Source organism: Leptonotus elevatus, chromosome 1, assembly GCF_054856555.1.
Source record: "Leptonotus elevatus isolate MCC_2025b chromosome 1, RoL_Lele_1.0, whole genome shotgun sequence".
Taxonomy (NCBI): Eukaryota; Metazoa; Chordata; class Actinopteri; order Syngnathiformes; family Syngnathidae; genus Leptonotus; species Leptonotus elevatus.
Window position 1 is genome coordinate 39,262,673 of NC_141239.1, and position 14,972 is coordinate 39,277,644.

Sequence of the window (14,972 nt, forward strand, 5' to 3'; positions counted from 1 at the left end):
CGGAAATGTAGCATTACGTTGTTTGCCAATGCCAACCGCGAAAATTTCTCAAGAGAAGAAGATCACTGCCTGGTACGTAATCGATGTAAGGTAGTGAGTTAGTTATTGTTCACGTTTCGTTGATACTGTATAATGTTCTTGATTAAATTGGTATAGAGCAGAAGTTGTACAAATGTACATGTGCGTTAAAACCAGTCCTTGCCGTCTCAAAATAACGCTAGCACTCAATTTTAGCGGCTAAGGTTAGCTGGTAACGTTCACTTCTAACTGTCACGTTTAGTTTACTGGCACAGTAAATTCCTGCTTGTCTGAAACAGAATTATCCCGATCGGTTTAACTTATAACCGGAGTTTAGTGCTGTGTGTATGTGACGTTTATTTAACAAATACGTTCAAAAGAGAACTGCTGGATGGCGATTCATCGTTTACGAAGTGGACAATTTACCGTGACGCTATTTTGCCGTGAATCGCGCGAGAACTACAAGTACAGGACACATCCGACGCTAGAGAATATGTACTAGCACGTAGCAGAATGGTTAGGGCGGCCACCCAGAAATTGGAGGGGCACGGGTTCCTATCACGCTATGTACATAAAAAATCAATGCTACAATTTTTGACAACGGCCTATATGCTCGGAGGTCCATTATTATGTTAGAGTTAAGATGGTAATGTTGACAACAGCCTGAGGGTTATGGTTAGGGGCGGGCTAAGCTTGGGAATGCTCTGACGATTAGGGTTAGGCTGGTAATGCCGATATCAGCCTATCTTTAGTGGCAAAACGAAATGAAAATTTAGTGAAAAGACACATAAGGGGATGAAGCAGGCAGGAACCATACCCAGTGTATGACTGAGTCCGGCGATTGACCAATCAGAGCAGTTCATGGCAAAATAACACTAGTAGGAGAGTTGCCGGTTACTACAAAAATATCTGCTGCCCATCGTTTATTTGTCACATCACTTTCTCATTTACCCTCAGAGTGTTTTATATTGCACATGGATTCTTCTCTGCAACCTAAGAGAGCCAACCCCAAACGAGAGGCGCAAGGCAGTCAAAGTGAGTCTAAAGCTCCCTGTCGCAAAGATGCCTATGCCAAACTTCTGAGCCAGCACCGCAGCAGCACCTTCACGAAGTTTCTGGAGCAATATGCCAAGGAGTCATCTCTTCCTAGGGAAGACAATGGGCCGAGCACAGTGCTTCAAGCTCAGAGTGACAAGATGAGCATACCCCAAGAAAAAAAAGACCCGATGCCAAATAATCTCTCTGATTCAAGTGACAAAGACAAAGGAGACGAGAGCTCTCTGTCATTGTATGTGATGAAATTGAGCATTCAAAATGCACAGCATGACAATGAGAGAAAGCCAGGTGTGACTGAAAAGCATAGGAAGGCACAGAGAAGGGATACTGCCACTAGCCAAGATGGGGACATTGAGTCAGGAGAGGAGCTTAGTTCTTCATCGCCAAATGACTCCAAGAAGCACCATCGTCAGCGGAAGAAAACTAAAGACACCAGCAAGGAAATGTCTAAGGACGGCAGCCGGATTGTTGACAGTGTCCAACAGAAAGACAGTTTAAACAAACTGGAACAAGAGAGCACAAAGATGACAAAGAAAAAGAATCCGCCCATGCAGCTGGAGGAGTGCAAGCCAAAAGCTGCAAGCGCTAAATGTTCAGGTGACAGTCCCAGTTCCAAGTCCCCTCATGATTTTAGCAAACTACAAAAACCCACAGGTACATTTAGTAAATTCTGATTATGCTAATGAATGTATTAGGAATATTTTGACTGCTATAAATTGCATTTAAATTTGTTTCAGCTTCCAGTGCTAACTCGCCCGCAGACAAGAATAAGAACAAAGGAGGCAGAGGGTCAAGGAAACAAGTGTTTGAACCCTATATGACATTTGAGGATGTTTCTCATGGCCTTAAAAGAGGAGATCTTATTCAGGTACACTGGTTCAGAGGTGCAACTTGGATTGTGACAAATTTGTGAGCAGGGATAAAACTGAAAGTATATTGTATGCACATAAATATGAGTTGCTTACATAAAAATATATTTGCTTTTATTAAAAACAACATTTTTGAGGTAGTCATTTTAATTTGTACAAAACCATTTGACCCTGTGTGTGTAGTGTGTACTACTGTTTTCTTTTACGTATGCGTACGTAGTGCTACAATGGGAGTAACTGAACCATGTAGCTTCTACTGCAAGACTATTGCATGATCCAAATTTGTTTTTTTCCTCAGGGACAATTGCGAATAAACCCCAAGAAGTACCATGACGCTTTCATTCCATCTCCTGTGAGTGAATCTTGCTGTGATAATGTCATCTTAAAAATAATTTGATACATTTTTTTGTAATAATATAATCTCATTACTGGTTGAAATGTACAAAGAAACTTTTTTTTATTTACAGGATAATACAAGAGATATATTTTTGGATGGCATAATTGCTCGTAACAGGGCATTAAATGGAGACATAGTCGTGGTGCAAATCTTACCACGGGAACAATGGAAGGTATTCTTATATTGATCCATCCATGTAATGGTTTCAATCCCCCTACACACTACAGTATAAACCACAAAAAGTAATTCTCAAAAGCTGATTTAAGTGACATTGCCATTGATTCAACTGATCTAAACGTTTTCCCCATGTAGGTTGTGAGGTCTGACGCTGACTGTGAGGGAGTCAGTGAGTCAGAAACCCCTAAGGGAAACCTGGTCCAAACTACCCGCAAGAAGATGGTGCAAGTGCAACACGTTTCTGTGAAAGGTCAGCGTAGTGACCAGGGTGAGCTCGCAAGCAAAGGTCAGAACACGCCCCCGTTGGTCACTTGATTAGGTACACCTGCGCGATATAATGAAGTGAATGACGAGAGCTTAGTCCAAAAAATGCTAGTAGTATTGCTCAGGTTGCATGATCGGGGTTTGTCTCTATAAAACGGTAATATTTGACAATATCAGTATTATAGTATTTAGGCTGCACCAAACACATGCTCTAATATTTTGCTTAATTTGTTTTGCCACCTAAGAGAGACTCCGTACAACATATTTGGATATTATACCCCACTTCAAACTACAACCACAATATTACATGTATTCTTAAATTAATATCTCTGATGGTGTCAAAACTAGGCATAATCTCTTTATAAAAGCATAACTGTTGATATTGCCCTCATTCTGGATAATATTAAATATCATTGTGCATATGTATCCAATGGAGTTGATTGTGAGTGCACATTGCAGATACAGAAAGGACTGCGCAAACTTGCACTCCCCCAAAATGTTTATAATTGCCTATATAAATAGTATAACATTTAAATATACCACAAACTGTGATCCCAAAACAGGCAATTATCATTCCAAACTCATCTTACAATATAACTCTTAAAAATACATTTCTTCCAAGGCCCAGTTGTTCAATTCTCGGTTATTTTAACCACTGTTTAACCCCTAACCTGCGGTTATTAACCCGCCGTTAAGTAACCGGCCTTTAAATGTAATGTAAAAGTTAACGGAGTTCTGAACAACAAGGTAACAGTGCCGTTAAAGTTAACCTTTGGTTAAATCTACTTAACCAGTGGTTAAAGATATAACTGAGTTTTGAACAACTAGACACAGATTGTTTTTATTTTTGAAAAATGCACTAAAAGTGTGCACGTACATGCATTCTCGCGCATATACAACTCAGGCTATTACTTGCTCATCCCTTATATACAAATAAGCTTAACTCTCAGATATCTTACATGCTCTCTTGATGCTAATTATTGCACTACTTCCCGATTTAGATATAGCTTTGGCAGCAGCTTGTTCGGGCATTTCAGAAATGGCACCCCCAAAAAATGTGAAAAGAAGTATTCATGACGAACCTCAAATACGCAGGAGATTCCTGTACTGTGATTTAGTTAGAATCCACCACTTAAATGAAGTAAAGCAGCTGTTTTTTTCCTTTCTAGACCCTCTGGATAACACCTATACAACAAAGTCCAATGGCGAAGTACTTCAAATGACTGCTAAAGTGAGCTTTCTACTTCTATAATTATGATTTATTTTTAAGCAGATATCAGCTCTGGCCTTAATTCGTCCCAATTTCTTATGACAACTTTCTCATCATCCATGTACCAGGTGGTGTACATTGTTGAAAAGCAGCACTCAAGGGCTGTGACTGGTTTCCTAAAATTTCTACCTGACAAGCCTTTTGCCATGTTCTCCCCTGTGGACCACCGCGTGCCAAGGATTAATGTTCCTCTATCAGATTGTCCAGAAGATTTTATCTTCCGCCCTGATGATTACGCCAACACACTTTTCATCTGCCGCATCACCAACTGTCCGGCTGACAGCAACTTTGCAGAAGGGTGAATATTGAATATTGTCTGGACTGCTAGTTGATTAGTATGTTAATGACTCTCGCTTGCTTTGTGTTCCATCAGTCGATTAGCGAAGACGCTGGGCCAGGCTGGGGAAATCGAGCCAGAAACGGAGGGCGTTCTGATAGAGTATGATGTCGATTTTTCTGAGTTCTCAGATGAAGTGATTGATTGCTTACCCAGGAATGTGCCTTGGAACATCCCACCTGAGGAAATGGCCAAGAGAAAAGACTTAAGGTGGGATTTGTGCAGTCGGCTTATGTTTATTGAGGGTTCTCTTCACAACAGTTACCTGAATTTGCAAGTTTGAACACACGTAATCAGTCACTATGTTAACACAGTCGCAAAGTCATATTTGCAGTAAATGTTTGTATGAAAAACACACTAGGCAATAAACATACATTGGTGCCCTCCTGCATGTTCACAATTGCCTACTAGCCGATTTACCTATTTGCTGATGCGTTTTTCTCCGTTATTCACTGAAAAATTCACCTACTCACTGTTTATGTGCTCAAGCCAAAGCAATTCAGGTATTTCTTTGGTGCAATCTTGTGGCATCTTGGTGCCAAGGAACTATGTTGATGTGAGTTGAGGAGCCTTACTTAGACAAAAAGTAATAATAATGTATCGTATTTATATAGCACTTTTCTAGACACTCAAAGATGCTTTACAATGGAATGGATACATTATTCGTGCACTCACTCATTCAAACCGTGGTGGCGGTAAGCTACTTAATTTACTTAACTTAGCTGACGGAAGCTTGGCCACCAGTGTGTGCCTACGGCCCCCTCCGACCACCACCAAACATTCAGGCAGTAGTGTTTTGCCACCATATTGTTGTGCCTATAGGCAGTTGGGGTGCCTCAATTACTTGCAGATTTTCCCTATGCATGGCAGGTCTCAAATCGTATCCGCCACGAATAATGGGAACACTGTAAAAAAAGAAAGAAAAAGGATCCATTAACTTTACTCCTGTGGATGATTGCGCACTGGCAGGGGCACAAACTAGTTGATTTTCTGCTGAAGCTCAAAATCGTCAGAAATTCCCATGCAAATATCTATTGTAAAGGCAGCGTGGCATTGGTGTTTGGGTTTACGGCGTTTTCCTCTAACATCGTCTTTTGGATGTTAGAGGAAGTGAATGTGTTGTCTTAAGCGTATGTGCTCTGCGATTGACTGGCAGTCACTCAAAGGGTGCATTTAGTTAGTTGATACATTTGTTTACCTCATGAGGAATTATTGTACATTCATGTTTAGGAAGGAGTGCATCTTCACAATTGACCCAGCGACCGCCAGGGATCTGGATGATGCCTTGTCATGTAAAAAGCTTCCAGATGGTAATTTATACACTTGAACTGTAATACCTGGAAAATGATGGCTACTCATAAGTATGTTTGCATTTAATACAGGCAACTATGAGCTGGGGGTCCACATTGCTGATGTCAGTTATTTTGTGGAGGAGGGCAATGCTTTGGATAAGATTGCCAGCCGGCGAGCCACAAGTGTGTATCTTGTACAAAAAGTGAGTAACCTTATATTATTGTTCACTTAAATGGTCTAGATAATTCTCATAGTTTGATAGTTGATGGATGCAACTGTTACTTGATCACCGTGATGTTGTTCCTTGTTACTAGGTCATCCCTATGTTGCCAAGGCTGCTTTGCGAGGAGCTATGTAGTTTGAACCCTCTCGCTGACAGGCTTACCTTCTCTGTCATTTGGAAAATCACACCTGAGGGAAAGGTATTTTCATAGGAGAATTTTTGTAGCGCTGATGAGGTGCATGGAAACATATGGTCAATAACTCAAATGAAAATCCAAACTATTTGTCCGTAGTCTTGCAATCAGTATTGTATTTCTTGTTCCTCTTTCTGTGGACAGATTCTGAGTGAGTGGTTTGGCCGCTCCGTGATCCGCTCGTGTGTCAAGTTGAGTTATGAGCATGCTCAGAGTATGATTGAGGCCCCTGAGAAGACATTTTCTGCTGAAGAGCTGCCTCCTGTGGACCCAGACCACCACATTAACGTGATCCACCAGGCGGTGCTGAACCTGCATTCCATTGCAAAGAATCTCAGAGCTCAGCGCTTCTCTGGAGGAGCGGTCCGACTGGACCAGGTATGTGAAGATCAGGGATATAGACTGTTGGACTGTGTGTTTCCCTCATTTAACTTAAGCACTTACATTTTGTTGTCCTTGTTTCAGCTGAAACTCTCTTTCATGTTGGACAAAGAGACCATGATGCCCCAAGGCTGCTACATTTACCAGTACAGAGATAGTAACAAGTTGGTATTTGTGCTACTATACTGTTATCTCTGAATCTCAAAGCGTAATTTCTATATTGATGAATATTTATTATATCACATATTTACATTATACTCTAAGACCGTATATATATTTGATCTACATGGGACCTATTGTTAGCTGCCTTTTTTTCCTTTGTTTTCTAGGTTGGTTGAAGAATTCATGTTACTAGCTAACATTGCCACAGCCCACCATATTTACAAACACTTCCCTGAGTTAGCATTGCTCAGACGCCACCCTCCACCCAAGATTAAGATGGTGGATGAGCTACAAGAGCTGTGTGACCAGCTGGGCATTGACATTGACCTTTCCTCTGCTGGCGCTTTGCATGTTGGTATTCAGTACAACAATACAGATTTAACCATTTGATGATTACCATTCAGTCTCTATCAACTGTTACGGTAAAATTAGGTAATTGAATCATTTTTGCTTTTTTTTTTTTTTTAAACATTTAGAAGAGTCTACTTTCCACTCTTGGTAATGATGAATATTCCATTGCCCGGAAAGAAGTTCTCACCCACATGTGCTCCAGAACAATGCAGGTTAGCTTGATTGTTTCACTCTATGGTTGCTGTTTGTCGAAGTGAAAAAAAAAAAGCACGCACACGAGCACCCCCCACATCCACACTGAACTGTCTTTGTGGGGCCATCTCATTGACATAATGCATTTCCTAGCCCCTTCCCTTAACCCCAACCATCAAAAATGATTGCCTACCCCTATTCCTTATCCTTACCTCAACCATAACCCATTTCAAACCTAAACTCTAAAACCAAGTCTTGACCCTCAAGAAGAGGTCTAAACTTGTTGGGCCCAGTAAAATGGCCCCACAAGGATGAGTGGGCCCCACAACTCTGTGAAATCCTGCTATATTGGCCCCACCATGTAACAAAAGGTACCTACACACACATCTTTTGAGTTTTTTTTTTTTTTTACCTATTGGGTAATCCTGCTTCCGTCTGCTCCTTTGAACTTTTTATCTTGTACCGTCCCAATTCCCTTGATTAACGGTAAAGTTAACTTTCATCTTGAGGGAATCCTGCGAGATTCATGAAAAACAAAAAAACTAAACATCAGCCTCTAATCAAAATTCATTTCAGAGCTTAGTATCAGTAACTACTCAAAAGTTGCATACTCATACTGGTATCAGTCTGATCAAATGTAGTATCGAACATCCTTAATATTGACGTCACGTAACAAAAACATGTTATTTGCTGTAATGCACCAGCCAAGTATCTACTGTATCTGTATATGAAGTTAATAATTCCGATCTTTTTCTCTGGACTATTGTGTTTTCTAGATGGCATTATACTTCTGTACAGGTGTACTCCAAGAGGAAACGCTTTTTAAGCATTACGCCTTGAATGTTCCTCTTTACACTCACTTCACGTCACCCATCAGGCGCTATGCTGACATCATTGTGCACAGATTGCTGGCATCTTCACTGAGTATGGGTTCTAAACATAATGCAAGTGCAGATTTCATGAAAACTTTTTTCTTTAAAAAAAAAAAAATTCTGCTCTATATTTTCCTTCAGACCGTGGCCCCAAGTTAGGACTGTCAACAGAGGAAGTCCATAAACAGACTTCACGCTGCAATGAGAAAAAGACTGCATCCAAAAGAGTACAAGAACTGAGCTCCGAGCTCTTCTTTGGAGTTTTTGTAAAGGTTGGTAACAATATTTTACCAGTCATTTAACAATATGTTTATTATTGTGGTTGTAGTTTGCTGCACATATACTGAGTGTATGTATCTAATACAGTATTTTGGGTCCCTTATTTGGCTACATGTGAAAGGCAAATGGTTAATTCATGGAATTATTGTCCCATGCTGTCTAATATAAAGGATAATCCGTGCATGTGAAGGAAGGCGTTTTTCATTATTGTTTGCAAGCATCACATTCATTTTAAGTCTTTGTTCAACAGGACTGTGGTCCCCTGGATTCTGAGGCCATGGTGATGGCCGTGTTGGATCAGTCCTTCGATGTTCTGGTTCTGCGTTACGGAGTGCAGAAGCGCATCTACTGCAAGGTTGTCCATTGTGTACTTTCTAATGTAAAAATGATTCAGCATTTACATTCTGTGCATCTATCTTAAAGCCAATTAACAAGCGCCATCTTTCACCTTTAATGAGGGAAAGCATTGTCAATCAATGTACTGCCAGCTGCTCACAGCAACTACTCTGACTAACAACCAAATGTTCTGTGACCTTGTAAGTGTTGATAAATGGAGCAGATCTGACAGTTCTTATCCACCTGGAGGCCACACTTTCAGAAAGCAGGGATATGACAGCTTAGCTGAACATTGACTACCAGAATATTGTGGGCATTTGATAAAAAGAGGAGAGAGCAGTGCACAGCAGCTTGGAGCTTGATTGATTTCAACAAAGCATTTTGTTTTTCTGTGACCATCAGTCTGTCGCCGGACTGGTCACATTCCACCATCACAAGGTGGGGAAGAAATCTGAGATGACTCTCTTGTGGACAGCAGAGGACCCACAGAAACCTCCATTTGAGCAGGTGAATCTCTTTCGTTAATGATAGTCTTCCACTGGGATATTGACAACACATTTGTTCTTTTAATCTTTATTTTTTTAGAGCAGTAGCAAATACAAAAGTATCCTTATGCACATGATACTAAGTACAGCATTAAGATGTGGACAGGACAATAATATTTGGTTGTAGTGTAGTGCGTTTATTAAGGTTTTGTGAATTGTTGATTTCTTCACAGGTCATTTCCATCTTCACACTAGTGGAGGTGCAGCTCAAAGCAGACGGCATGCCCATGAAATGCAACGCATCACTGAAGAGGCCCAATGCGATTTCACCATAAATACTTGACACGTAATGTAAGCAAGCAGTATTTATTTTTTTTTTAACACATGGACACTACCATTAGCTGCAAAACACTCGGAGATGCAGTCTGACATTGTGACTTGAAGAAAGAAAATTGTAACACGCTGTGAACTCGCCAATTAATCATGCTTTGTATTAAAAATGTAGCACAGTATACCGGTAGTCCATAAAGTAGACAAGATTGATTATAGGTCATTGTATTTATTCGGATAGATTTTACAGAGTCTTAAGATACACAAGTTCTTTAGGTAAAATATCAACAATTGTTTGAGTTTGTAAAGTGGAAGTTTTGATGGCTTTGTTTTGGTACATGGGAATACGAACTTGAGTTTCTTTTACTCATTTAGATCAGTAGTAAGTACCGCAGATAGCAATTCCACACATCGAGTGTTATTTCTTAATTTTCATTATTTATTTAAATTCTTCATTTTACATGGTGAAACCTGTATTTTTCACACAGGGCAATTTATGTTCTCACATTTGAATATATATTATTTTCTGAAAAGGTGTTCCACAACTGAAACTAAGCACTTGTTTGCTTGTCAGACTTGGCTTAAGATGAATAATTTATTCACTCTTTGTTTTTATTTTAAGGTTTGGGATAGACTTGAATTTAAATCGCTGATGAACATAATTATTGGCTAATGTAACTGAAAGCTGTTTTTTTTATTGAGTCTCTTAAAAAAATGTTTAGATTTTACTTTTGAACAAGCCTCTGTTATGTTTTATATGTACCGTACCTCAATATAGTACCTGTGCATGTTGAATATAATTTAACTGTGCCATCTTATTTTAAACCGTAAGTCTTGTTTCTTCTCAGTTAAAGATGTATGCATTCTTTTTGTTTTGCTGCAGCCTGAGCTTTAAATGTATTTTAAAGGTCCCATGCCACCCAAATTATAATTTTTCCCATTGATTTATATATAATATAGGTTAGAGTGAGTTTGTGACATAAGTGTGACATCAATGCAGTTTGAAGATTGTTTGCAATAGACGATAAAAGGTGAAAGGCTTTCAAAACGAACGGTTCAGGTTTTTTTATTGCTACTCATTATTCAAGCACATATATGGTTCCTACGCTGCCACTCAACAAGGAAAATGCCTGAACAGCTCCGCATCTGTTGAAACCTTGCATCACCTGCTAAACTCGGCGAAGTTAAGGAACGTTCACCGAAATTCGTTCTCTGCATTTGACCCATCCCCTGTGGGAGCGGTGAGCAGCAGCTGGGTCCACGCTCGGGAATCATTTGGTGATCTAATCCCCCAATTCCAACCCTTAATGCTGAGTGACAAGCAGGGTGGCAGTTGGTCCCATTTTTTTATAGTCTTTGGTATGACCCAACAACCTTACAATCTTGGGCGGACACTCTACCACTAGGCCACTGAGCTGGTATTTGATTGAATGCCCAACATGGCTACCAAAGATGCAGAGTTATCGGCAACTACCAAGAGGATAGTTGATTCCCATATACAGTTTGAGGAAAACTGTGACCCAATCACAGTAAAATTTACAGTATTTACCAATTGAAAATAATGAGAAATTGGCCCATTGTTAGCTAGTTAGTTTATTTGGTCAAAACAATCAGTGGTCAAGAACAAAAATATACTTAAAAAAAAAAAGACCAAAAGGTGTCGACTACCCTTTTCACGTACTACATCAAAGTAACAAAATTGTCTCGATTTCATATAACTACAGTTATTTCTATATGTTATTATTTCTGACACACACATAAAGCCTGTGTCCAAATTCACAAAGCTGGGTCCTCCGAAGGCTGAATTTGTCGGCTGCATGACGTCACTCTCGGCGCGACTCGACAGCACACATGGACACTGTCGGTCAATGCGCTACCGACAAGCAGCATTGACAATCCATTCATATGTAAGTCCGTGCGTGCTGTCGAGTCGCGCCGGGAGTGACGTCATGCAGCCGACAAATTCGACCTTTGGAGAGGACCCAGCCTTGTGGACACGGGGATAGAAAAATACCTTCCATCCACATTTTTGCAATAATTGTAAACTACACTGCCATTTCATAAGCATTTATAACCTTGCATTTATTTTGTGCTTGAAAATGGCATCCTGGGTGTTTCCAACCCAAATTAACTTGCAAATGTGAAAAAAAAGGCATAAAATATTATTTCAAAACAAAACTAGGGATGCAATGAGCTATAAAGGGCCCTCAGACATCCAGGACAAACTTTTGAAGAGTGTGCTAAATTCACCAACAGGTGGTGCTATGACTACAAGTAAGTAATTGTAGACGTCTTCAGGCCTAGACTCTCATCAATTGTGTGACATTTTGAAAACATATGAGCATCTGATAACGTTTAAACAGCTTTTGTTGTCATGACAAAACATCCAAGTTCGCCATATAGCCATGGCAAAAACAATGGACAAAATAAAAAGCCAACGGGATCAAATAATGAGTTATTTTAAAATATGTCTCTATGAAAGTGCATAAATGGGGCAAAAATTCAAAAGACTTTTGCAGGTTTTGGGCTGTTACCTGTGTCTTCCAATTTTTGGAGATGTAGTTAAATGTACAACCGGGCCTACTTTGTCAAAAATTTGTAGGGGGTGCTACTGAGCCATTTATTGAAAATGGCACAATAAACCTTTAAAACAGGAGTTCTTAACCTTTTTTACCTTGAAGCCCTGGGCCCATTCAGAAATTATGATTTATGTTGACGTATTATTGTTTGTATTTAATAACTAAATTAAATCTGGTTTAGGTTTATAAAATCATTATAAAATAACATGATACAATGTGGTCATCATTGACATTTATTTATGTGTAAAGACTGACACCCAATAGATTTGCCCAACTTCTCAGTTTCTGTGTGCGTTTATGTGGATTAAAAATAATAATAATTAAACAAACGAGGCAGTGTAACCTGATTGATAATTGTGATTCACTCCACAGAGTTCTTCACATTATCAATCTCTGGGACTGCTCCGTGGTGATTTACTCGGGAAAGGCGGGACATACTGTACAATACTTCGAGCTGATTGGACGATGTGGCATCTTGTGCACTTTTGTTTTGACCAATCACGCCAACGGATGAAAATGTTGTCTTCGGTCTAGTCTTAGAGGAAACGAAAAAGCACGAACATCTTAACCAGCTAAAAATGCACGAAGCGCCTCTCGCTGTTCAACATTCAACAAGGAAACGGTGAGTAATTCTTCGAGAACAGAATTAACTGCAGTGTGGGTGTATGTATTCAGACCAGAAAAGTCCTCTTGTTTGGTCCAGACCAAAAGCTGACTTTTTTCCCGCGTGACGATCTGTGCTCCCATTGGACAACAATGACGAGAGGCTGAACGTATAATGAAACCCTGAAATAGAAGAAAACATGAAATTTCGACAGGCTGCATTTCTATCCTGCATATTTTTGCCGTTATTAGATGCAAGATATTTGTAATTTTGGAACAGTGTCGTTGATTGCGTTGCCATTGCATTCTGTGCACCCAGACCCACTACATGCTGACAGCAGCGTGGCTAAACAGACTATTTAGGATTATGAATGAATTTAGCACAAAACTACCGGGCAATATTACAGATTGTTTTTTCTAGGAGGGGGAGAAATATTCGGTTTTAAAAAATACCCTGCTCCATTTGTCAATTGAAAGCTGCCTGCGGCTGTCGCGGCCCAAAATGACAAAACTGAAATTAGTTTGCGGCCCAAGGTTAGGCCACAGCACAGCGGTTACAAATCACTGCTCTAAAATACAGTTTGTTTGGTTTTTTTGCTAGGCCGAATGTGTGTTTGCAAAGATTCATGTGTTTTCATGAATGTTTAGACTCTCAAAAACAGTATTGTTTTCCTAGCAGAAAGTATTTGTCCTAAACTCACAGCCATGCAGATCAATTTGATGCAGTGTATGACGGGCTCACCCTTTGCAAAAATGCATGAGTTTTCAAGCATGTTTAAGCTCTCAAAAATGCAATTAGTTTGGTGAACTAATAATTATTGAAAAGATGAATGCCACAGTGTGTAAATTTTAGCAGTGAATTTGCTGTTATCTTCCTGCTACGGATACCCAAAGGACAACTTGTTAGACCTGATGGTGCTTGCATCTATTCAGACCCAATGGGTTGACCACCGCTTACCTCTCACAGCAGGGGCTTGCAGGTGCTTCTCACTGAGTCCCGTGATTCGGGTTCCCGTCGCTCGTCACCTTTCTGCTTTGCTCTCGCAAGCTTTTACTAGCTTTTTATTTTTATTTTTTATTACTAGCTTTTCCCATTAGCCGCACTTGTTAGTAGAGGTGTGTCAAAAAAATCGAGTCTCATAAGAATCGTGATTCTCATTTACTACGATTCAGAATCAATTTTAAATGTCCCAAAATCGATTTTATTTGCCTTGTCTGTGTGTGCCTTTATTTGGAGCGCTGTTCATGTTGTACCCGGTTTGGCCACTGAGGGGCAGTGTGGTTCCACACGGTCTAATACACTGTTAAATTGTAGCCACATTAGAGAGTAGAAGGAAAAAGTCACGATCAAGTTATTCCACTAAAAAAAAAAATTGCAGTGTGGAGCCGTTCTTTTGAGTGATAAAAGTGCCACGAGTAGCGTGCTAATTAGCATTAGCGAGTCAGACTGGAGTAGATCATTAAAAATTCCTTGCACATCTATAGATTGAAGCAAAAATCATTGTCAATCAAATCATTTTGAATCAAAAATCTTTCTTAATCGAAAATCGATTCTGAATGGAATCGCAAACCAAAAAATCGGAATTGATTCGAATCGTGAGATATTCAAAGATTCCCACCCTTACTTGTTAGCTGCTGCGGCTAAATCCAGCTCACTCTGTATTTCGGTGTTGCTCGCCGGGCTTTACTCCGGCTGCCAAGTCGCCGTGGCTCGCCGAGATGCTCGTTTGCTCACACATAAAGAATTGGTGGAGTGGTTGCTCTGAGCCACCGTAGTGCGGTGCTTCTAACTCCATTCTATGCTATAACAACATCTAGTGGTCACTTATCACACAATGTGCCTTTAATTCCATGCAGAAGAATAGGGTCCTAGCAGCGGTAGTAATGTGGCATGGGGCCTTAAAAAAAACTGTTTACTTAACAAATAACTGGACTCGGTTTATTTTTTATGATTTTTGTCATACCACGCAAATGAAGTACTTAGTTGTGTCACTGTCATGTGTAACTTTGTCCTTGCCAGTATTCAAAGTGCATCTGTGTTCCTCTGCCATCATACTGTTTGGCTCTTTTCACAGCAGCCATTTTTACATGCATATTTGAATCATCATTGAATGTGTCATGACAAAAGTAGCAATAAAGAGAGTGGTAGAGAAACAGGCTGATATTTTATCTCTGGAGAAATAAACATGAATGTACTTGGAAATGCATTGCCCGTATGTTTTTACAAAGAGAAAACTTTGTCATTTTTATAAATGAGTGTCTGTAGTGCAGATGTGGTATTCAACAGTGATACTGATATACTCAT

The 14,972-nt window shown here is 39.9% G+C and overlaps 1 protein-coding gene across 5 annotated transcripts; it reads left to right on the forward strand.

The window, feature by feature from the left end:
- Positions 1 to 14,870, forward strand: dis3l2 (DIS3 like 3'-5' exoribonuclease 2). 5 transcript variants are annotated; one of them, XM_086098526.1, is made up of 21 exons: positions 1 to 72; positions 976 to 1,728; positions 1,812 to 1,942; positions 2,242 to 2,295; positions 2,411 to 2,512; positions 2,653 to 2,803; positions 3,951 to 4,012; positions 4,120 to 4,349; positions 4,425 to 4,598; positions 5,619 to 5,698; positions 5,771 to 5,883; positions 5,996 to 6,103; positions 6,242 to 6,475; positions 6,563 to 6,642; positions 6,808 to 6,991; positions 7,117 to 7,203; positions 7,960 to 8,107; positions 8,197 to 8,327; positions 8,585 to 8,689; positions 9,073 to 9,177; positions 9,389 to 10,537. In XM_086098526.1, the coding sequence occupies exons 2-21, from the start codon at positions 993 to 995 to the stop codon at positions 9,488 to 9,490; spliced, it is 3,117 nt and encodes a 1,038-aa protein (XP_085954652.1). In that variant the 5' UTR covers positions 1 to 72; positions 976 to 992; the 3' UTR covers positions 9,491 to 10,537. The 5 variants fall into 5 exon arrangements, with proteins under 5 accessions (XP_085954652.1, XP_085954661.1, XP_085954667.1 ...); XM_086098535.1 differs by having other exon boundaries at positions 69 to 85; XM_086098541.1 differs by lacking the exon at positions 1 to 72 and adding an exon at positions 12,437 to 14,870 and having other exon boundaries at positions 92 to 1,728; positions 9,389 to 9,506.
- Positions 14,871 to 14,972: the final 102 nt, after the last annotated feature.

Bases quoted from the DNA above. Each gene is read 5' to 3' on its own strand.
- dis3l2 (XM_086098526.1), top strand. From the start codon at position 993: ATGGATTCTTCTCTGCAACCTAAGAGAGCCAACCCCAAACGAGAGGCG. The intron at 1,729-1,811 runs GTACATTTAGTA...AATTTGTTTCAG, and splicing joins CAAACTACAAAAACCCACAG to CTTCCAGTGCTAACTCGCCC. The intron at 5,884-5,995 runs GTGAGTAACCTT...CCTTGTTACTAG, and splicing joins GTGTGTATCTTGTACAAAAA to GTCATCCCTATGTTGCCAAG.